This window comes from Pogonomyrmex barbatus, unplaced genomic scaffold, assembly GCF_055798465.1.
Source record: "Pogonomyrmex barbatus isolate J1 unplaced genomic scaffold, ASM5579846v1 scaffold6, whole genome shotgun sequence".
Classification (NCBI taxonomy): domain Eukaryota; kingdom Metazoa; phylum Arthropoda; class Insecta; order Hymenoptera; family Formicidae; genus Pogonomyrmex; species Pogonomyrmex barbatus.
The window spans coordinates 2667177-2692692 of NW_028297160.1; the positions used below are offsets into that span (position 1 = coordinate 2667177).

Below are 25516 nucleotides of genomic sequence, written 5' to 3' on the forward strand. Positions count from 1 at the left end.
CATAATTAGTGGTAATTATTATTGTAATTTTTCATTCAAAGAAGAATTTTCATTAATTTATATATATATATATATATATATATATATATAAATTAATGAAAATTCTTCTATATTATATATTATATATTATATATATATATATATATATATATATATATATATATATATAATATAGAATTTTATATATATATATATATATAAAATTTCGCGATGCAATTCTGAAATGTAAAAAGATATTATAAAAGATATATTATATATTATATATAAAATATAATATAAAAAGTTATAATATGTATATGTATATATATATATATATATATATATGTATATATATATAATATATACATATTATAATATCTTTTTACATTTAAGAATAGAATTGCAGACATTTCAGAATTGCATTGCAAAATAATAAAAAAGTTTTTAACAATAATTTAAACAATAATTTTAATTAAAGGAATATATTTTATTGATAAAAAAGGTTTTTATGGATTTAAATGTAGCTGCTGACAACAGCTTACATCCTGTCAGATTCCGATAACGCAGTATTCTCATAGCATTGGAGAAAAAGCTTCAGTTTAAGTTGTGACTGGCGTAATACACGTTATAACTCCACAATTATTCGTCCTCATCAAAACGCACATTCAAAAATATTTGTTTAAATATATTTAGCAATAATGAAATTTTTGTATATTTCATTTATTCTCGCTATTTTACAAAACGGATTGATTATTGAGATTTTGGTTTGGATCAATGGGCTTCCTGTAAATGATAGGACGTTTGCTAATGGGACTTGTTATAAAATAGTTAGGTAAGATTGTTATATTCTGCACGGAAAAGAGCAATTTTGCTAAAGAGAGAGCGGAAATGAGAGAGAGAGAGAGAGAGAGAGAGAGAGGGAGAGAGAGAGTATACCTAAAAATTTGGTCAAATATAGATCTAAAAATAATTTTATTTGATCGACAAAATTACTATACAGGTTGTTGTAAAAATAAAAAATAATTTTTGACCATCTGAAAATTTGACTTCCCCATATAATTATTTTGATGACCTAATTAAACCTTTTTCAAATCTATATCTGATTAAATTTTTAGATTCTTTTAGTAAAACTATTCTTTTTATGTATAAATCAAAATAAATAACTTAACAAAACTTTCAATGACAATAAAGCATTTAAACACAAGATAATATTATTAAAATTATGCGGTGTTTACAGTGTTTTAGAATCCACTAGAGTTCCATATTTAGAGACATACAAACAAAAAACATGGGGTATTTTTTATAAAACTCAAACTCGATGGAATTTTAGAATTGAGGTAAAGTTGAATTATAGACTTTTTATTCTGATTTGCAATAATGTAATAAAATCAAAATTTTTTTCTATGAAAAATATGTTTTTAACAAAAAATAAAATAATTATATTAATATATGTATATAAAGATATTTTTGAAGAAATAATTGAAAAAAGGACAAGTAAAATATACGATATATAAACAGTATATATGCAGTTTTAATTGTAATTAATATTAACATTTCAATTCATTATTTTTAATAACATCTTTTTACAATTCTTCTATAACATTTAATTAAAAATTGTAAAATTTTAATTAAGCTTTAATAGAAAAAAATACTTTTGTTTTCGAGCAACAAGCAATATTGTTTTTACTGATCAAGTTAATCTATTACAACATCCTATAAGGATAGTATTTTATAGTATAGCTATATCCTTTTACATATATAAATAAATTATATATATATTATTATATATAAATAAATTTTACAATATCTCTAATAAAATCTCGTTTCTGTATTCAGTATCACAGATCATGGCGCGAAGAAGAAGATTGTTGCGATGGATATGAGCGATTAGGTTTAAAATATCCTGTACTATGTAAACCAACTTGCATACCTGATTGCGGAGAAAAGGGTGATTGCATTAGCCCAAATGTATGTTTATGCAATTATGGATACAATACATCACGAGTATATAGTTACAACGGCTGCGTTCCTCAATGCTATCAATCTTGTGTACATGGTAAATGCGTTGCACCGGACATTTGTGAGTGCAATTTTGGATACCGATGGAACAATCAGTCCCACCATTGCGAAGCTGTCTGCACTCAGCCGTGTCCTACAGGAGCATATTGTTATACACCTGATCGGTGTCTTTGTAAAACAGGATGGAAAATGATCATCGATAATGACAACAAATTTATGGTAAGTAAACACACAACGTGAACACTTTGTTTCATTTATTTATTTAACTTAAATTTTAATAAGTAATATAATATCGATGTGAATATAAAATAGAAATTGAAAATTATTTACAACAAGTCTTAACTATATGATGAAAACAACGCTAATTTACAAAAAGATACTTTGTTTAATTACTTTGAATCAGACAAAATGTTTTTTATACATTTTTGCTGCTAAAACGACGATATTTTATTTAATTATTTTGAATCAAACAAAATGTTTCTTATAGACTTTTTCTGCTGCTTCAAACTAAATTTTATCATCACGTCAGGTTTTCAAAATAATTGAATTTAATGTACAAAAAAATGGCTTTTTGCGATGTTTAAAATTTCCTTGTGAAAAAGATTAATAAAGATGTTATCTTAAAATTCTGATCAGAAGTCAAGATCATTGTTCATCCTCTATAAAATGTTCTTTTTTATTTTAATATCTTGTTTTTTAACTATGTTATGAAGGATTTCAATACAGAGTTTTGTGAAAATAACAAATTTTTTTCCTTTGTCGATAAAATCATATATATTTATAATTTGTATTTGTTTTACACACACACACACACACACACACACACACACACACACACACACACACACACACACACACACACACACACACACATAAATTTTTGCGGAATTTTTCATGATAAATTATCTTGTGTATATGTATTGATAACCACAAACTGCAAATTATAAATATATATGATTTTATCGGCATAGGAAAAAAAAATATCTACGGTGTTTCATTTTAATTACCCATTCTAAATATTTAGAAAAAGATGCATCTTCAAAAAAAAAATATTCAAATTAAAATTGTATGACAGAGGACAATCAATAAGATCAATCTTCAAAAAAAATTGTCGCGTTTGCGATACTTTAAGAATGTTCCCATGCTAGAAATAGTTCTTAACTTTAATTGTTTATAACTAAAGAGTAACATAATAATCACAATTTTATAAAATAAAAAAAATGTATAACATATTTATAATCAGCATTTTGATCATATATTTTTGATCAGCATTTCAAGATAACCTTTCTTATAAAAAAAATTTAATATTGCAAAAAAAAGACGTTTTAAATATTTCAAAAATTGACTGATGAAAGAAATCTGCATATTTCTTATGGATTTTATGGTTCTCGGTCAAGTCTTTTTATATTTTGAGAAATTTGATCCAGGTATCCTGATTAAGAGTGTCAATGGGCGCGATCTCTTGAATTAACATTTTTCGAGGTATAACTGATCAAACTTGGCTAATTTTCATTATTGCGGATATTGGGCGCTGTAAACAATCGCTGTTTTTCGGTTTTACATAATCCTACAGACTTGAAAAAAAATACTTAGATGAACCTCGTAACATGCTGATAAAAAATTACCATAGCGTTCCACTTCGCGACCTCAATTGTTGCTGAAAATAAACAATAAATAATATCATATGGATAAAGTCAATGTGCATGCATGTTTCCGCTTTTAGCATTATCCAGGTTGAACGACGTAACGATATCACAACCCTTTGTGATGCTTTTTTAACGTGAATCCTCTTGCCTCTCACGGATGAAATATTAAGTCAGTTATTAACAGATCAACTTGAAAGTTTTAAATTGTTCAGCTATTCCTTTGTCTTACATCCATTGTTGTATTCAAAAGAATGTCAACTGGATATTCAATATTTGGCCTATGATGTGTATATCCCAAATACCATAAAATGTTCGTGCGCACAGATACCAAGGGGTTCTGACTCCAGATTGTCAAGTACAGAAATATCCAGTGATGAAGTTGTCATCATATGTCATTGACATGCTATGTCAATATATGCTATATACGATGACGTATGCTATATACGAAGAATTCCGAAATGAAGAAGATAATAACAAGTGAGGCAAGAGGATTCACGCAAAAGAAGTATCTCAAAGGGTTGTGATATCACCACATCCGTAATTCAACGTTGATAATGCCAAAGGCGGGAACATGTATGAAAATTGACTTTATCCGTATGATAAAGACTTTATTCATTATTTATTTTTAGCAACAATGGAAGTCGCGAAGTGGAACACTATTATGGCAGTTTTATTTTTATCAGTATGAGGTTCAAGGTATTTTTTTCAAGTCTGTAGGATCATGTGGAACCGAAAAACAGAGATTGTTTATACTATCCAACGTCCGAAATAATAAAAATTTGACTAGTTATATCACAAAAAATGTTAATTTAGGAGGTCGCGTCCATTGACATTTTTAATGGATACCTGGAACTACCATTTTTCAAAATATGAGATTTGAGAATCAAAATTCACAAGAAATGTGCGGGATCCTTTGGCTTGCAGCATCGTCTTCAGCATTCTGGTTCAAAATAACTTTGAGCTGTAAACTAATGTAATTATTGCAATAAATCGTTTAGAACACATTGATATTACAGATAATTCACTATATAAAAAGAGAGTATCATAAAGATTCATATCCTCATTTAGACGTGCGAGCCTGTTTGCAAAGAAGAGTGTGTTCATGGCAAGTGCACAGATCCTGTTGCACCTTGTACTTGTGATGACGGTTACAAACTTGAAGGAAACAGCGCATTTATCTGCAGTCCAATATGCAATCCCGGTTGTTCCTCACACGGCAAGTGTACTGCTCCCAACGTGTGCACTTGCAACGAAGGCTACTCATTGAAGCCTCCAAACATTTGCAAACCAATCTGTAGCCAAGCTTGCGTTAGGGGCACTTGCACAGCTCCCGAAACTTGCAGCTGCAACACGGGGTACGGACTACTGGAGAACTCAAAGTATATCTGTGAACCAATCTGCGAAAAGGCTTGCCTCAATGGAAAATGCACTGCGCCTGGGGTCTGCACGTGCAACGAAGGATTCCGATTAAGCGACAACGAGACAGAGAAACATATTTGCAAGCCTCATTGCGAAATATCCTGCGGACCATCCGGCGTGTGTATCGCACCGGATGTCTGCAATTGTTTCAAAGGATTTCATCCTAATAAAACGCAAATTATCACCAATGTTAGTATCATACTTGTAAAATTATCTCACACAGAAAAAATGTCCAAAATAGATCACGGGGATATATCATAAAGATATCGTAATATTTTTAAAATATTTCAATGAAATACATATTGTAGGCATTTCCGCAATATAGAATATCAAATGTTGTCAATGTAGCATAGAACGCTTACAATCTAACGAAATTTATAACTTAATAGAATTTATTATTGATTTTCGTAATTACCTTTGTTTACTAATTTCTATTATTAGTCATTTTAAATAACTGTGTCAAATCTATACGAATATATACAGGAAGTACAATTTTCCTGGAATATTTAAAAATTTGGCCAGGTATAAAAATAATTTTGTTAAACTATCAAAATAATTATTTAGAACGCTTAATGACGATCCTGCAAAAGCTTTTCATAATTTAGTAACCAACTGAAACGTCCTGCATAATTATTTTGATCCAAACGAGATTATTTTTAAAGATCTGCGCCGAGTATTTAAATACTTAAACAAACCTATCATTTTGTTTAATTAAAGCCGAAAATAGTATTTCTATTGTTTAAAGTTTACTTCAAACAAATTAATCCATTAATTTTTAATATCTATATGAAAATTATTGATTTTCAGAGTACACATTATACCTGGAATGACTGGGTTTGCAAACCGGTCTGCGAAACAACATGCATCAATGGATACTGTAACGCTCCGGGGATGTGCAGTTGCAATATTGGTTATCAGCCATCAGGGGGCAACGACACCAGTGTCTGCTTACCCATCTGTAATCAGAATTGTGTCAATGGCTTCTGCAGTGAACCTGAAACTTGCACATGCAACGAAGGTTATGGTCCTTTCAATTCCTCGAACATATGCGAGCCCATCTGCGAGACTGATTGCATCAATGGACATTGCACTGCGCCAAACGAATGCACCTGTAACTCCGGTTATCAACCTACGGAAGGCAATCATACGAGTCTCTGCGAACCCATTTGTAATCCAAGTTGCAAGAACGGTATCTGCGTACAGCCTAACAAATGCGATTGTAATCCGGGCTACCGTTTATCGACAAGTCTCGAAGCAAATACGTGCGATCCTATTTGTCATCCGGCTTGCGAAACAAATGGGATTTGCAAGGCCCCCGATCTCTGTGTCTGTGAGGACGGTTATCGCATGGTTTTTTATGAAGAAGGAAGCGTCCCGTTCAAATGCGAGCCAATTTGCAGCGTCGAATGCGGCAATGGCGTGTGCACGGCGCCGGATGTTTGCACATGTTTTGACGGCTATCAAAGGGCTGAAACTGGCGGATGCGAGCCTTTCTGCTCGATCTGTGTCAACGGCACATGCGTCGCACCTGAGGTCTGTGAATGCGATGACGGATACAGTCTACAGGAGGAAGACTTCAATTCGGAAGTAGAGAAATCGATCGTGCCTGAAAATGGAACGAAAAACGGAAGCAAATGCATGCCACGTTGTGAGAGTTGCGACAATGGTGACTGTGTGGCTCCGGGCGAGTGTAGATGTCGTAAAGGCTTCGTGAAGTTCGAAGGTATCTGCGTGCTCGCGTGCCCGTATGGCTGCGATACTCACGGCGAATGCATCGATGAGCATAGAATTTGTGAGTGCCATTACGGATGGACTGGACTGCGATGCGATCGACCAATCTTCTGCGTCTCAATATTGAATGACGAAGGAAATCGTACCGAACCGTGGGTATACAAATATCTATATAATATTTTTTAAATTCATATTTTTTTGACAAAACAGATAATATAAATTAAATAATATAACAATATTAATAAATTAATTGGTTATTTCTTCATTAAGATAATTTTTTATTGTTTATCTTGGCACACTGAGTCTGTAAGTAATTTTCTAGTAGTTTTTCAATAGATATCAACATCAATAAATAAATTTGTCTGTACATTAGACAAATTTACAATACAATATTATAGTTTCTAATATACAAGCAGTTATTAAAATGTATATTTGCTTTAATCATTTTATTTGTAAATATTTTTAATATAGTTTTAATTTTTAAACACATTTCTTACATATTTAACATTATTTATCTTTTTTCTATCTGTCTGTATCTACTTCGTATCTGTCTCTTGCCTATTTTACTTTTTCTCCACTTAAGATATAATTATATTCTCTATTTTTTGGCACACTAAAGTTTCACAAACTCAGTAATTATATACTGTATTAAAGATAAAAATAAATAAAAAAACTAATTATTACAGATATAGTCAGCAATTTCCAAAGATTATTATTTATGCAGAAATCTCAATATTAAAAATTCAAAATTATCTTGAAAATATACTGATCCTGTGTAAATTTTTTGCTTGGATCAATTTCACTCCATATGCCAAAAAGTTAAACTTTATAATATAATAATATTATTAATTAATAGATAAACAAGAAAAAAATAAACATCTCAATATCAAGATAATTCTATATTTATTATCAAAAAAGGATTTTGACAGTAACATGACATCTGAAATAAATTGCTTGTGAATTATTTATCTTTTATAGATTGACAATTATTAAGGAATGTAACACTACGATCGAGTATGTATTTATAAATAACCCAGTATGTCCTGAATGTACTAAAAAATATATAAATAATGAAACTTTGTGCTTTGAAATGTTCGTCAACGGCACAAAGGATGAAAAGCAAATTGGCTGTTTAATGACTAAAGGTTCGTATAAAATTTATTTCAAATTTGTACAAATTTATATACTAAATTTTAGTTAAGATTATAAAAATTGTACAAACACAGAGATTATACAAATTTATCACATTTCTATATCCAAGAAATAAAAAAATTGAAATTTAAAAATCTTTTCTAATTATATAATGATGTAAATTCATTAAAAAGGTAATAAATTTATAGAAGAGAGAGGACGATCGATCGATGTGGGACGGTGAAATATTGTTCCATTTTGTATAGTTTTCATTGAAGTCTAGGTGCAATCAAAATTACTTTATTACAGCCTATTTAGACATTATAGGATAGTTATTGGTTATTAGTATTCAGTTTTTATAAAAGTTTCAGTTTTGCACGTAGCAGAGATTTTTACAGATAGAACTTTTATATTCATAACGTAAATTTTAACAAGTTTTCTTTATAATATTTGCTACAATCAGCGAGAACATGTAAATGTGAAATCGTTTGCGAGAAATTTTTCCAAATGAGAGGTTTTACTTGCGATTAACGCATAGATGAGTTAATCATTTAATTTAATAGATCGTGAAATTTTACTCTCTTAAGACTCTTAAGACGCTCTTATATTATTATTAACAAGAAGCTGAAGAGCTTCCTTAGATGGTCCGTTAAGATGAAAATGTAATTGATTCTCGTGTTTCTTCGCGATTTACTGGATTATTTTATTAACATGCTAACTTGGATATACCAAGGTCAGCATGAATAACGTCGTTCCTGACATATCAGGGAACGTTAACTATGATTCGTAGTATTTGATTCTGAACAGTTTGAATCTTCTTTCTGTTAACTTCTTTCGCACACTCCTGAAAAACTGCACTATAGATCCAAATCAGTTTTAATATTTGATCATAAAGCAATAATTTATCCACAACTAGTTGAGAGTTACGTTCAAGTAGCCAATATATCTTCCTTAATTTAAACTTTATTTCGGCACACTTGTTGCGAACATGATTTCCAGATGAGGCGCACATCCAGAGTCATTCCCAAATACTTTATTAAATAGTTGAGAGATGATGACATGTTAATTAATTATTTCTGATTAATATTGGGATTTTCTTAGAGTATATATTACATGGACAAATTTGAACTCATTAATTCTAATCCTTCATTTTTTTTGCTCCACTCCGAGGTGTCATCTGGCATTAATTGTAGCTTTTCAATTGCTTTAGTCAGTTATTCACAGAAAGAATTGCCATGTCGTGAGCGAACGTGACCAGCGTAGATTTCCTCTTCGGGACAAGTGAATAACAAGTAGAGCATAAGGCTCAAAACACTACCTTGTAGAACGCAGGCGAGTATAGGTCTGAAACTGGAGAGATTTCATCTTCACATTTAATTCTAAAATATCTACTTGTAAGACATGATTTTGTCAGCAGGTAGTAGTCTTTAAGCAGCATTTGATTCAACTTATAAAATAGTTCTTCATGTCATACCTTGCCTGTACTACATCGAGAAACACAGCAGGACAATATTTTCCCTCTTCGAAAGCCTTTTCTATTATATAATGTTAGCTACTCGGTGCACTTGATCAATCGTGGAATGACAATTACGGAAACCAAACTGAGATGCTGAGATATGAGTTTTTTTTTTCAATTATTGGAATAAATCGATTTAGTTTTTCGAATAGCTTGGAGATTATCGGGAATAGCGATATTGGTCGATAAGATGCTATCTCGTTTTTAGATTAATCAGGCTTAGGAATCATTGTGATTTACGCTGCTTTCCAGGATTGCAGGAAATGTTTCAATCGTTATAACCGTTATAAAAATTAAATAATTGTGTAACTAGATTAATAGCTTTATGAAGTAACGCCTTTAGAATTCGCATCGTAATTAGTTCATACCCTGGTGCCTTTTTTGAATTCGTGCACTTTTTAATCATGTGCTTAATTTCTTTCGGCGAAATTAGCTTTAATTAGACTTTCAAAGACTAGCATCTTTATTTGTTTCTATGTGTAGCATTTTCCGATATAATCCTCAGAGCCTACGTCAGGCTGTAATGTTTTTTCTAAGTGATTTTCTAAGTGAACAAAGGCTTCCGCTTTGTTTCTATTATCTCTTGCCCAGCAAGAAATAACAGAAACCTATTATAAGCTTTTTTGTAAGGAGGATTGTGTAATTTGAACTTTTTCAATCTTTTAGTGGCCTTCCAAAGGAAATATTCAGATTCCTTAGAACAAGATAAATTTTTCAGATAGGATTCAAAGCTATCGTTCTGGATTCTTTGTAGAAGACGTTTGAGTTGTTGAGCAAATCGATTAGCGATAGTCTTGTCATCCGGATCTCGGGTTTCATGCTATCTCTTTCGTTTTTCCCTTACTTCCTAACTTCAATTGGATAGTTTAATTCACTTATGTCTCTTTCAAAACACCGAAGGTGTAACAACTCAGGCATCATGCCTGGATAGCTACAATTGACTGCTCATCAATTGACTGACTCAGCAGCATCATTCAAATGTTCATTGATTTTGAGCAGAATCGTAAGTTTGATTATTTGCTCGAATTTTTCTCGGAATAAATCCCAGCCAGTTCTTCTACTAGTTAGAGCGAGCTGTTTAAGAAAAGCTGCCTTAATTGTTAGAATCACTAGGGAATGGTCTGATGACAGCTCGTCGCAACTTTTAACTTTTGTCTAGTTTTCATTAATTTTGATCATGAAAAAATCAAGAAGATTCGGAATTTTATTTGAATCGAAGGACCAGTATGTTGGACAACTTGAGATAAACTTATGCTGTATTTTAAGAAGTATGTTAGAGATTTAATATTTTATATTTTTAATGTAATCTAGCTTAAAGGCCTTGAATGTGACTTTCAAATAATGTAATTGAATTTAATGTGTGATATAATGTGATATAATATGGATACGAATTTGACATATAAAGTTTATATGTACGGTTTTATATATATTATGTACGGAAGAGAGTCATGGAGCATTTGCATTGTGAACGTCGCGAGTGTCGCGAATCTCAAGAAATTCCATCATTTCTCTCACATTGCATAATATTTACTAGTACAGAAAAGAAATTATTTTTAAAATTATTTTTCAAGCCAAAAAAATTCGTTGAAAAAATCAATTTTTTTTCAAGTAGAAATACATTTTATAAAATGTTCATAAAACCTGTTTGTTTTGTGGCACTTATTAGTGTGTAAGATCTACAAAGGATAATTAATTTGATTTTTTTATAAATAAAAGTGTCTTTATGGCATTAGTTAGTAGTATGCCACGATCTCCTTTCTATCTCACAAACGCACCCTTTTTCCTCCCTCTTCAGTAAATTGTAAATTATGTTCGTTCTATATACCGAACGAATTTCTATCTATAGAATGATTGATAGAACTGTATGCCTAACAAACTTCTATCCATATAAATTACATAATCCATATAAATCACATTATTATCTAATGAGTTATTTTAAGAAAACAAAATGATATTACACTACCATCTTCTCTCTCCTATTTGCTTTTTCATATTTGAATATATTTTTCGTACTATAATTAAATTTAAATATGTACATAATGCATTGGAATTATTTTTTACGATTTAATCTCAAACTTTTCGACATAAAATTCAACAAAGCAGAGTAAATTTAAAAACTATTCTATATAATACTTATAATAAAAATATTTAAATATTTATTATATTAAAATATTTACTATATTATTTATTATATATTAATTTTTAATTTTATATTTATAATATATTTTTGAGATTTTTTCTCTTTTTGATACGCAATATGTTGTAATAAATTAATGAAGATTTGTTTTATTATCTTATCGCGAACTAGAATGCCACGCATTGAGCAGCCCATACAAGGATGAAGAAAAAATTATCATATTAACCAGTGGAATCATAGTTGGTTTTGGAATATTATTTTTAGCAATAACAATAATATATCTACTATTACGAAAAGATCCAGATAGACAAATGGATTTAGGTATTATTTCTATATTTTTTCATATATTTATATTTCTCATATATTTATATTCTTTTCATATATTTATTTAATAACAATGTATATTAAAAATTATTTTTTCGATTATACATGTTTAAAGTCAGGTTTGGGAAAATTATTTTAAAAAAGTAATTAGTTATAGTCTTTTTATTTCAGTACTAATTAATTACAATTTTCAGATTCTGAAAAAGTAGGTTTGTTATAATTATTGAAAAAGTAATGAATCATTACTTTACATTTATTTTTCTGTTAATTTCTTATAATAATTATGCACAGTTATTTTAAATACAAGAATCTTATATTTCTAACATTATTAAATTATTTTAATTATTATATGTTATTTTATGTTATTTTATGTACAATAAATCACAATAATTTTAAGAATCGAAACATATTTAATCTTAATTAACTGCTTTATAATTTATAATAAATTAATATATATATATATATATATATATATATATATATATATACTTGGAATTAAAATTATAGGATCAATATTTTTCAGCGAAAAAAATTCGTCAAATTTAAAAGTTGCAACTTCGCGAAAAATTACTGTGAATTTATTTAAAGAATAAAGTCTCAATTTTGAGGTTTAATATAATAGCTATTCTTGAAATAATTCACTAGTGAAGATAGTTATTTAAATAAGCGTTTATTAAATATCATAATCAATAATATTCATTATTTATTATCATATCTTATCATATTCACATATATTATCTATCTATTTTATACAATTATTAAATCTATACTTGAGATGCATAACAAAATTTAATAAAATAATCTTGAAGTAAACAAATTAAATTATATATTTCATAAATATGCAGATAAACAAATATATTATAATGTATTATAAACTTAACAAATATTATATTATTATTTATTACATTATTTATTATATTATAAATATATTTTTATAATATAATAAATTATCATAATATAATAATATTATAATATATAAAAATATTAGAAGTAAGACAATATTAGAAGTAAAAGTATATATTCTAATTCCAACAAATAATCACTAATTGTTCATTGAACATTTCATTCTGCCAAACGCAATTCATATATTGATTGAATAAATTTGAAGTATAAAGTAATTATAAAAATCACTATTAAATTAATTACTAGTTATTTAAAAAACTAAATTAAATTATAGTTACAGATGGAAATAAAGAGACAAAATTAAGTTACGTTTATTATAAAAAATAATTCTAACTATAAGTTCGTAATAAATGAAGTAATGAATTATTTCCCAATCCTGCAAAACTAAATTTATTTGAGCGAAAATATGTGTAGTTACACTTTTTATATTAAGTATTATTACTTAATTAATATATCTTTTCTATTCATAATTTTTATATAGTCTTAAGAAACGTGAGGCACAATAAAAATCAATAAATATCACTAATAAAATGTTTTTATTACAGGTAATATTCCAATAATTTACAAAGAAAATACATTGACTATGCAAGGATTAAATGAATCAAATGAGACTTGATACAAATCATTAATACATAAAAAAAAAGTTTGCAAAAACTTAATATAAACTCTTTGAAGCCTTTTGCTATAGTAATAATAACAAATATAAGAATAATAATAGTAAAAAAAATTACTTTTTATTAACTTAATTAATTAATTGTAAATTAAGGTAAACCAGAATTAGAAAATATGTAATATATGTTAATGTAATATATATTCAATAATATATTTAATAAACTATTATTAAAATCTTAAATTTCTATTTATCTTTTATTTTAAAAAATTGTTCACATATTTCTTTAAATTAATTATATTCTTCTATTAACATATTTATATTTTTATATATTTTTAAATCATGTTGTTACGAAAGCGTAAATACAATCAAAAAGAAAAATATTGATTAAAAAGTTATTTTGGCTGTGTTAGAAAAAAATAAAAGAAGTATTATTTCTTATTTTGGAACAAGAAATTCGATGATGAAATCTGATGATTTAATAAGATAAAACACAACAAAATACGTAAAAAGATGAGTTTAAATTTAAAAAACGCATAACATCACGAGTCAATCGTAACACACATATTATACATGTACTAATCCTACACAATATACATCATTAAATATAAATACACATTTATATATAAAATATAAAATATCTTATAAAAATACTAATAGCAAAAATATTAGATTCAACAAAATATTGTATTGCTACGAATATATTGAGTCGGCGACCGGAAATCCAAAACTTTCGCTTCCAAAAAAAATGTCTATCTTATTTTTCCCAAACATAACGACAATACTTTCGTAATACTGTTGTTATTAATATATAGTCTTTAATTATAGTATATATTAATTATAGTCTTCTTCTCTATTAAATAATAGTTATTTTGTCAAGTAATCTGCTTTATATATATTACATTATTGTTTTATTGAGGAAAATTGATATTTGTAACACATTGTAAGATTAGCTGAGAGAAGTATTTCAGACAAGTCGATTAGAACGAGGTGAGAGGGAGATATGTGAAGGAGGGAAGAGAATTTCGGAGAAAAAAGATTAAAATAAAAAGAGCTTGAGAGAGAGAGAGAGAGAGAGAGAGAAGAGAAATTCAAAATTCCTCTATAAGCAAGTCAAAGCTAAGATTCTCGTTCTGGAAACCTTGATGAAAAGAAAGCAATCGAGCAATCTAAATCAATTTTCGCAATTCTTGCTAGACGGGGATTTATATATTTATGGACATGGAGGATTGGACATGGCAATCGATTCTTCACATTTTTGTCGAATTCAACCCTAATTAAAAATAATGGATCTCGCGCGGACCGTTTCTTCTTTTATCATCGATAATTAGAATCCTCGGCAGGTGCTGATCGGACGTCGTCTTACCGAATCTTGTAAAACGAATCTTTATTGTATGTAACCTTCGCAATCACTATTATATCGAAAAAAATATATCGAAAATTTCAAACACGCACCCTTGATAAAATTTATATATTATAATAAAAATCGTTATTTAAATTACACATGATTGTTATCAATTGGCGACTTTTAATAATAGCTGTTACATAATGTTGTAAAATTTCTGTCGTAATTTTTACATTTTAGTCAAATGTTACTACTTATTATAGTACTTATTATATTAATATTATTATAATTAATGATATTAATATTACCATTAACATCGTCCAAGAGCTATATGACATTATTGCCAAAATCTCTTTCATATTTGCATTTATTTAAGATAGAAAATTTAAAATAAATGTTTCTATTACTCCTGCTTCGGGCCACTCTCTGAATACGAGTAGCAGTGATACTTTAAAACGAACATTACATCATGAATACATATGCTTTAAATAACCCTCTGATAGTGTATATCCTGTTTGAAAAGAATGCTAGATACATAAAACTTATACACATGTAAAGCAAAGATAAATGGGACAATATATATGTATGAAAGAAGAAATGGCTACGACAGTCAGTCTAGATATCGCGGCGAGAGCATAGTCTTCGTAGAAATAACAGATCATGGGATTACACGACGATTCTATTGTTATTTTAGTCGTCAAAATATTGTTTTTAGTAATGAATATATGGCATATAGATGCTTTACCCGAATATTACATCGGACAGTTAGAATATCTCGGAAATATGCATAATAGAATGAAAGACTGTACTAAACTTTACAGGTATTTTTATATGTTGTTATTATACTCTTTCAAAAAAATTGAATTCGATATATGTATGTATCTACGTATGTATCCATTTCAAAAATAATTTGTCCTTTTTAAACATTTACATATATATATATATATATATATATATATATATATATATATATATAGATACATAAATTTCAATTTTTCTAATTTTATTACAGTCAGAAGGTACCAGAAATTTACAAGCGAAATAAAATAAGCGAAGAACCAGACACACACGAGATAAGGGTAATCAAACTAATATAAATAACATTTGCCACAATGTTCGTAGGAGAAATAAAAAAGAAATATGAAACGAAAAGCAATTTTGCTAAATGATAATATTTTCGTCTTTACTTTTAACTTACAAACTAATTATCTATCTTTCAACTGTTTCTACTGCAAGTGTGAGTAATTAATTCGCTAATTACAATCTTTACAGTATCACGTTCGATGGACTATTAAGCATAAATGCTGCGAAGGTTACGTTCAATCCGATTCGCAGACATGTGTGCCGCATTGTTCGCAATCATGCGAGAACGGAATCTGCGAGAAGCCGAATGTGTGCGTCTGCAACGAAGGATATCTCAAATCAATTGACGCGAACGGTAAGGAGTCCTGCATACCGGTATGCTCGAATGACTGCATCAACGGCACCTGCATCGCTCCCGAACTTTGCAGTTGTAACGAGAACTACTGGCTGGACTCGGACGGATTCACTTGCCGGCCGAACTGTAATACGGAATGTGAGAAGAATTACGGATACTGTGCCGAGCCGAATGTGTGTACGTGCCGTTCCAATTACAGGAGAGTCGGCAACGACTCCTCCCCGTTTATGTGCGAGCCCGTTTGCGCTGTCCCGTGCAAGAACGGTCATTGCGTGGCTCCTAACGTCTGTCAATGCGCGAACGGCTACGAACCGGACGAATACGATCCAATATTCACCTGCAAGCCTAAATGCGACAAGCCATGCAATGGCGGTACGTGTACGTCACCGGGAATGTGTACCTGCGACCGAGGCTACAAACTGGTGAATGAAAGCTTCTGCGAACCGATCTGCAGCGAGTCCTGTCAGATGGGCACGTGCGTGGCACCTGAAATTTGCAGATGTAACGAGAATTATCAACTTCGTGAGAATTCCAAATATGTATGCGAATCGATGTGTAAAAATAAATGTGGCAACGGTACGTGTATATACGGACGTTGCTTTTGTAACCGAGAATATTTTTTAAATTATACGACTGGGACATGTGAATCATACTGTCTGACGCATTGCAAACCAAATGGAACATGTAATTCGGATGATACGTGTAGTTGTCCTGATGGATATAGTACGAACTTCGAAACTTTGAAATATTTCCATTTGCGCAAATTATTGGTAAGTACATTCATATAAAATATAAATGTTATTCATTATTGTTGGAATTTTCAACAAATATATAACTAATACATAAGATATACACATTATACGAAATAGAGATTTCAATCTTTATTAAAAAAAATTGTTTTTCCCTGAATTAAATACTTTGCTTATATCTCTTATAAAGATATCTCTTACAAAGATGTGCGAATCAAGAATTATTTACAATAAATCCAAATTGTATCAAATCGACATAAATTGTTAAATAGTATAACTTTTAATTAATTAAGAATATATTATTTTCGCAAAATCATACGCGAATGCGTCCTTACATTATTTTAAAAAAATAATCATACTGTTTTTTTTATTAACGAAAAACATGATTTATAAGATTGCTCATATATGTATATGTATATTATTCAAACTTCTTCGATTCCAAATTTTTGAATAATTTAGATTCAAATTATAGAGATTCAAATCCAATTCGAATTGAATCTCATCTGATTCGATTCAATTCAGTTTGTATTCGAATAGTTTGCACATCACTAATTTTTTAGAGATAATATTGAATCTAATCCATATGTTTATTAACTAAGTATAAATTAACAAAAATATCTCTATATTGAAACTAATGTTACTTAGTTATAATAAACATATGAAGAGATTTAGATTTTCAATAGAATTATTAAACAATGTTACTTAAACATTATTAAAACAATTATACTGTAAACTTTAACTTTGAAACCATGTACAAAAGTGAAAAAATTTTTAGAACTCTGCTTAAAATTTTTTTCTTATTTTTTTACACTTGAGTTACAAATTATGTTCGCGAAATTATAACAATTTAAAATAATCAATATATTCGACGATTTTTGTCATTAGAAATAAAACTGCCGTTATCCAAGTAACATACGAGAACAAGTTTACGCAGAAAAAAAATATAGTTTAATCAATATTTATTTAATTACAGTTAATTTAGCAAAATTTATTTGACCTTTAATAAATAAATAGATGAAAGAAGAAGATAGAAATTTTTGCGAACCGGTTTGTGACTTCAAATGCATCAAAGGGAAATGCACTGCGCCAAATGTATGTACCTGCAATGATGGTTATTTTCCATCGTGGACCGAGCCTCAAAATAATTCAGACGATCGCATTTGTACCGAATTTCGTCCTTGTAATGCGCTGTCATGTAAGGTTAACGAGAGGTGCGACATATCTGGCAGTTGTGTCTGCAATCACGGTTACGTGAAGAACGTATTCGGTGAAGGTTGTATACCTTCATGCACTCCATCATGCATCAATAGCAACTGTACAGAGCCGAATCGTTGCACGTGCAACGATGGGTTCACACCACGAAATGAAAGCTTTTGCGAACCAATTTGCAAGAGAGGTTGCCAGAACGGCGACTGCATCAGTCCGGACCATTGCATTTGTCACAAAGATTTCGTACAAAACGTCTACAATGATTCGGGACCATACTGCATTTCCCCATGTACTCGCAATTGCAGTGAACACGGCGAATGCGTTATCGACCACAACCTCGATTACAAATGCGAGTGTCATTTCGGATGGACGGGAGAAGACTGCGATCAATCGTCCATGTGTGTTACAACGATGACCTACGATCACAGCGATGTCAACAGGTGAATATTATGGATTCGCCAATTTCCCATTCTTGACCTCTCGCAAAGAACATCGTTCAATAATTTACTAAACAAATTTCATAATTCGTCAATTACAGAATTACGATCCGTAATGATACAAATAACACCATTATGCAAATTCTGAAAAGCGCGCCAAATTGTCATCAGTATGACAGTTCTCTTAACAAAGATACTCTGTGTTACATGGTACATTCTGATAAAGACAATACGACTTCTGTCGGATGCTTACTTAGTACAGGTATTTACATTTTTGAAAATAAATATATATATTTTTCATTTGTAATGACAAAAATTTTAGTAATTATTTATGGAAATTTGTAATTCGTATTTTTAATCGAATTTTTCCTTATTATCACATATTATTCCCTGTAATATCCCTGTAATAAATTTAAATAATTTGTGTAACAATTTTAAATGATATAAACAAAGTTAAATAATTTATTTTATAATTTAAAATAACTTTACATTTAATTATACAAATTAGTTTATAATAATTTCGATATCGATAATGAAATAGAAATTATAATAAGAAATTATAGATCAGAATAAAATTATAATAACAATTTTTTAAATAAAATTTTCTAAGTAATTTTAAATAATAAATTTATTAAATATTATTCAAGACTATAAAATTTTTTTTTTATATATGTTCATTAAAAATCTTAGTGTCGTACTATCTTTTGTGTCTGTACTATCTTTTATTTTTCAGAATTGCCTTGTTATATGACGCGTCATTATAAAGGCTCGATTATCTCTATCAAAATAGTTTGGCTTTTCGTGAGTATCGCTATATTGTTGATTATAGGTCTGCCAGTAGCAGCATTTGTAATATATCACAAATGTCAGAAGAAAAAATTAACAGGTATTTTTCAAAATGTTTATCTAATCTAATAATTATATAATTCATAATTTTTACGACCGAGCTGTGATCCACTTGTTGCCCCTCGATATTGATTTGAATAGAATATTGATTTGAGAAGAAGAGGGACGTTCCCTACCGAAGTGTCGGCAGTTGTTATTTGACGGACTTTGATTGCCAGAGAACTGCGAAGCAGCTGTAATCATTATGAATATTCTTTCGACTCTCTTGTTCTCGTTTTGTTAAAATTCGATCTTTTTATAAAACAACCTATAATTTATTACGCGAGTAAGAGTGAATTAAACGAAGTTCTACAAATGAGCGCGATATTTTGATGGCTCGTCCGGAATCGAACGTATCAACTAGTATGGCAAAGCGTTGTGCATCGACGAGTTGGAACAACGTAGCCTAATCGCACGTTGGAACAACGAGTAGCCAGCAAATACGGATGGTTCGACAGAGAGACAAATAGCATCATCGAGAAAAAGAACGTGCACACGAATGAAGGAACTGGAAACGACAGATCTAGAGACAGTTCTCCGTCTAACTTTCGATGAACTTCGTCTCCTGAGAGATGAGCGCATAACGCAGCAGCATCGACGAGCGGATTGTCTGCAATCCAATCAGCAGAGAAAGCATATGCAGCATTCTGAGGAGCAACATATATCAGATCAGTCATTTCCCAAATTTACAAATTTGCAAATTTTTTATCACGAGGATGGTCTCGGTTTTAAATTTAATTCCGACTGTATGACGGAAGTATCTCGTTACGCGAATTTTTGGCACAATTTAATTTAATGGCGCTTGCAAATAGTGGGAGTAATACGAAAAAGGCTTTGGAGAGCTCATCTTTGATTCGTATCTTAGACGGAAGGCGCATGCGAGTTTGTGAGTGAATTAAAAAATTCGTAATTCGTATTAGAATAGTAATTAGAAAATTCGTGAATTAATTTCACAGTTAGAATTACGTTTTGGTGAAAGATTTTCGGCACAAACTTATATGCAACTTATAAATCACAAACAAATTTGGGAGAAACTTTAGCTTCTCTCAGCTCAGATTTGAAACATTTGTCTCGTCTAGTTTATCCGGAGTGCTCCCCAAACTTACAGAATAAAATTGCGTGCTCGCAATCAATGTACTTTGGGAGCGAATTTTCTTGAAAAAATCGGATAGAATAAAATTTTCGATTCTAGACCGTTCTATGAAAAAAAAAGAACTTTATTAACAAAACGGGAATAAGAGAATCGAAAGAATATTCGTAATGATCACAGTTATTCCGCAGCTCTTTCATGACTAAAGTTCGCCTTTGGTCAAAACAACAACCGCTGTTCTGTCTGTAGGGAACGATCTTCTTCTTTTACTATTAATATTCGGAAGCCAACAACGAGCGAATCAGCGTTCAGACGTAACAATATTTTTCAAAATACAACTAAAAGATAATTTTTATTAAAACAGCATCCTACTTCCTGCTATATGATACACGTATCTCATACGTAATAACAAACATCATATGAATCATAAAACAAACACTAAGTTTCCACGATATTAAATTTAAGATATTTCCCTTCCCATTATATCAAATATTAAAACAAAAAATTTATAATTATTTATATTTATAATTTATAATTATTTATAAGTATTTTTTTATATTTCACATTGCATGAAATATGATTATTTTTATTATGATTATTTTTATTATGATTATTTTATTTTTTTATTATGATTATTTTTATATAGTTAATTATTTTGATATATTTGTTTCGATAGGTATATCGGCAAATATTTTTATACGAAAATCTTACTGCAGCGAAGTTTTATTACCTGAAAATGAGATGTAACTTTGAAAAAGGCATGAACATGGAAACCAAAATTTTGCAAAAAACAGGTTTTATTAGTTGTGACAATATCAATAAATACAACAACAGTCATAAAAATGATAAATACAATGACATATATTTTACTGTTCGTGACATTTTTTGAACAAAGATAAATAACATTTATTTAGCCAATCATAATTATATTAATCATAATTATCATCATTAATTACAATTAATAATGATATCTTTTTATATAAATTTATTCTAGCTTATATTATGTCTTTAAAGATATATATCATGATATTTTAATAATAGAAATATAGTATTAATAATATAAATATTACAAATATAGTACAAATAATAAAAATATTATGAAATATTATGAAATATTATGAAATATTAAAATAAATTTCATTTAATGCAAACATGTTTATAATTCACTGTATACTTCATTTATTTGCACAAACATATTGAGTCCGGCGGCCGGGAAACACAAAACATTTGTTTGCATATAAAAAATGTTTCTTATCTTATTTTTTCTAAACATAACGACAATAGGTCTTTCGTTAATACTGTTACTAATATATAATTATGGTCTTCTTCTCTATTAAATAATAGCTATTTTGTCGAGTAATCTGCTTTATAAATATTACATTATTGTTTTATTAAGGAAAAGTGATAATTGTAACACATTAACTGAGAGAAATATTTCAGACAAGTCGATTATAACGAGGTAAGAGGGAGAGTAATGAATTTCAGAGAAGAGAGATTGAAATAAAAAGAGCTTGAGAGAGAGAGAGAGAAGAAAGATTCGAAATTCTTCTGCGAGCAAGTCAATGCTAAGATTCCCGAGTTCTGGAAGCCTTGATGAAAAGAAAGCAATCGAGCAATTCTAAATCAATTTTCGCAATTCTTGCTAGACGGAGGCTTATATATTTGTGGACATGTCGGAGGACTGGACACGGCAATCGATTGTTCACATTTTTGTCGGACTCAACCCTCTTACAAATAATGGATCTCGCGCGGAATTTTGATCCGTTTCTTCTTTTATCATCGATAGTTAGAATCCTCGGCAGATGCTGATCAGAGAGATCTTAGATGTCGTTTTACTGAATCTTGTAAAACGAATCTTTATTGTATGTAACCTTTGCAATCATTATTATATCGAAAATTTCAAACGCGCGCTGATGATAGAATTTATATATGAGATATTATAATAAAAAACGTTATTTAAATTACACATGATTGTTATCAATTGGCGACTTTTAATAATAGCTGTTACATAATGTTGTAAAATTTCTGTCGTAATTTTTATATTTTAGTCAAATGTTACTACTTATTATAACTATATTAATATTATTATAATTAATGATATTAATATTATCATTAACATCGTCCAAGAGCTATATAATAAAATATATAAATTAATGTAAAATTGTATTGTAAAGAATATGATACTGAAATTTCTAGAGAATCTTTTCTTTGAAATATAGAATATCATACAGAAATTAATTTCTAAAAGATGTTTCAAAAATCATTCTAAGCAAAAAAGCTTATAAATACACTACAATACAATACAATACACTACAATAAATCGATTCAATTTAGTTTAATCAATTCAATTTAGTTTGATGGTTTCTTTAAGGAATAATCTTTTTTATAAAATACCTTTCTTTTCTCTTTGTGAATTAAATAATTGACATTTTCTCAAGTAATCTTAATATATATCTTAATATATACTTAATATATACTTCATTATTGTATGGAAAATATATGATAATGTAACATATGTGAGATTAGCTAAGAGAAGTATTTCAGAGAAGTATTTCAAGTCGATTAGAGTGAGATGAGAGTAAAATATGTGAAAGAGGAAAGTAACAAATTTCGGAGAAGAGAAATATCTCTTCTGTTATTTCAATAGAAATAAGAGAAAGAGCATGAAAGAGAGGAGAGAGATTCGAAGTTACACTATGAGCAAGTCAAAGCTAAAATTCCCGAGTCCTGAAAGCCCTGATGGAAAGAAAGAAAGAGAGAAGGCCGAGCAATCTAAGTCAATTTTTGCCATTCTTGCCAGAGATAGGCTTATACTTTTTTGGACATGTTGCATCGGAGGACCGATCTGGACAACCGATCGCGATAAGATTCACATTTTTATCGGACTCAATCTGTTTTCAGATAATGTATCTGTCACGGATTCTCGGTTCGTTTCCTCTCTTATCATTGATAATCAGAATCCTCGGCAGGTGCTGACCAGACGTCGAATTTTAAAACGGATCTTTATTGTATGCAACCTTCTCAATTACTATTATATCGTAAATTTCAAAAGCGCGTTCTCAATAAAATTTATATATGAGATATTATAATAAAACTTGTTATTTAAACTACACATTGTGATTGTTATCAATTGGCGACTCCCAATAATAGCCGTGACATAATGTCGTAAAATTTCTATCATAATTCTTATATATTAAGTCAAATGTTACTTATACCTTATACTACCTATATACTATATACTTATAATATACTATACTTATAATAATTATTACCTATATTAATATTATTATAATTAATATTATTGACATTATCATTAACATTGCCAGAGAGCTATATGACATTATTGCCAAATTTTTTTGTCATATTTGTATTTATTTGGAATAGAAAAATTAAAATAAATATTTCTATTACTCTTGCTTTGGGCCATTCTCTGAATACGAGTAATAGTGACACTTTAAAACGAACCTTACATTATGAATATATATGCTTTAAGTAATCTCTGATAGTGTATATTTTGTTTGAAAAGAATGCTAGATACGTAAAACCTGCATATGTAAAGCAAAGATAAATGAGACAATATATATGTATGGATAAAGAAAGGACGACAGTCAGTCAAGATATTACGGCGAGAGCATAGTCTTCGTAGACATAACGGACCATGGGATTACATAATAATTATATTATTATTTTAATCATCAAAATATTGTTTTTAGCAATGAGTACATGGCATGTAGATGCTACAGAGATACCCGAATTTTTCTTCAAAGATTTACCAGAATTCAAAAATATATCTACTAGAATGAAAGACTGTACTGAACTTTACAGGTATTTTTGTACTTATTATTATACCCATTCAAAAATTGAATATGATACATATATGTATCTATGCATGTATCCATTTATAAAATAATTTGTTCTTTTTAAACATGTAAATTACTCGTTTAGATATATAGGTACATAAATATTGATTTTACTAATTTTATTACAGTCAGAGGGTACCAGAAATTCTGGACGAACCAGGCATATACCAGCGTATAGAGGTAATCAAACTAATATAAATAATGTTTGCAATAATGTTCGTAAGAGAAATAAAAAAGAAATAAGAGACGAGAAATAATTTTGCTAATAAAAATGCTAATATTTTCTTTATTTTTATCTTACAAACTAACTGTCTGTCTTTCATGTGTTCATAATGCAATTAATTCGTTAATTACCTTTACAGTATCGCATTCGGTGGACTATTAGGCATAAATGCTGCGAAGGTTACGTTCAATCCGATTCGCAGACATGTGTGCCGCATTGTTCGCAATCATGCGAGAACGGTATCTGCGAGAAGCCGAATGTGTGCGTCTGCAACGAAGGATATCGCAAATCAATTGACACGAACGGTAAGGAGTCCTGCATACCGGTATGCTCGAATGACTGCATCAACGGCACCTGCATCGCTCCCGAGCTTTGCAGTTGTAACGAGAACTACTGGCTGGACTCGGACGGATTCACTTGCCGGCCAAACTGTAATACGGAATGTGAGAAGAATTACGGATACTGTGCCGAGCCGAATGTGTGTACGTGCCGTTCCAATTACAGGAGAGTCGGCAACGACTCCTCCCCGTTTATGTGCGAGCCCGTTTGCGCTCTCCCGTGCAAGAACGGTCATTGCGTGGCTCCTAACGTCTGTCAATGCGCGAGTGGCTATCATCATGTAGACAAATTTGATCCAATATTCACCTGCTCGCCAATGTGCGACAAGCCATGCAATGGCGGAACGTGCACGTCACCGGGGACGTGTACCTGCGACCAAGGTTACAAACTAGTAAATGAAAGCTTCTGCGAACCGATCTGCAGCGAGCCCTGCCAGATGGGCACGTGCGTGGCGCCTGAGATCTGTAAATGCAAAGAGGGTTACAAACTCCGTGAGAATTCCAAATATGTATGCGAATCGATGTGT

The 25516-nt window shown here is 30.0% G+C and overlaps 3 protein-coding genes across 3 annotated transcripts; all 3 read left to right on the forward strand.

The window, feature by feature from the left end:
* Nucleotides 1-387: 387 nt before the first annotated feature.
* Nucleotides 388-13658, forward strand: LOC148935088 (uncharacterized). The gene is made up of 8 exons (XM_089082364.1): nucleotides 388-811; nucleotides 1217-1316; nucleotides 1816-2217; nucleotides 4713-5252; nucleotides 5871-6946; nucleotides 7773-7939; nucleotides 11750-11899; nucleotides 13351-13658. Exons 1-8 carry the CDS (start codon nucleotides 678-680, stop codon nucleotides 13419-13421), a joined length of 2640 nt encoding a protein of 879 aa, XP_088938490.1. The 5' UTR covers nucleotides 388-677; the 3' UTR covers nucleotides 13422-13658.
* Nucleotides 13659-15221: 1563 nt separating this feature from the next.
* Nucleotides 15222-21730, forward strand: LOC105427971 (uncharacterized). Its single transcript, XM_089082365.1, has 7 exons — nucleotides 15222-15581; nucleotides 15773-15839; nucleotides 16033-16968; nucleotides 17962-18596; nucleotides 18695-18855; nucleotides 19327-19479; nucleotides 21245-21730. Exons 1-7 carry the CDS (start codon nucleotides 15421-15423, stop codon nucleotides 21313-21315), a joined length of 2184 nt encoding a protein of 727 aa, XP_088938491.1. The 5' UTR covers nucleotides 15222-15420; the 3' UTR covers nucleotides 21316-21730.
* Nucleotides 21731-23687: 1957 nt separating this feature from the next.
* On the forward strand, nucleotides 23688-25516 carry LOC148935089 (uncharacterized; the record flags this gene model as incomplete). The annotated part of the gene is made up of 3 exons (XM_089082366.1): nucleotides 23688-24393; nucleotides 24557-24608; nucleotides 24791-25516. Coding segments are annotated over exons 1-3 (945 nt in total), but the record flags the coding sequence as incomplete, so codon positions are not given.

What these genes read in the sequence shown, in the direction of transcription:
- LOC105427971 (XM_089082365.1), top strand. Translation starts at nt 15,421, where the DNA reads ATGGGATTACACGACGATTCTATTGTTATTTTAGTCGTCAAAATATTG. An exon ending in TCCATTTGCGCAAATTATTG is followed by an intron (nt 16,969 to 17,961) that starts GTAAGTACATTC and finishes ATAAATAAATAG; the next exon opens with ATGAAAGAAGAAGATAGAAA. An exon ending in CGGATGCTTACTTAGTACAG is followed by an intron (nt 18,856 to 19,326) that starts GTATTTACATTT and finishes TTTATTTTTCAG; the next exon opens with AATTGCCTTGTTATATGACG.
- LOC148935088 (XM_089082364.1), top strand. Translation starts at nt 678, where the DNA reads ATGAAATTTTTGTATATTTCATTTATTCTCGCTATTTTACAAAACGGA. An exon ending in ATAATGACAACAAATTTATG is followed by an intron (nt 2,218 to 4,712) that starts GTAAGTAAACAC and finishes ATCCTCATTTAG; the next exon opens with ACGTGCGAGCCTGTTTGCAA. An exon ending in GAAGGAAATCGTACCGAACC is followed by an intron (nt 6,947 to 7,772) that starts GTGGGTATACAA and finishes TATCTTTTATAG; the next exon opens with ATTGACAATTATTAAGGAAT.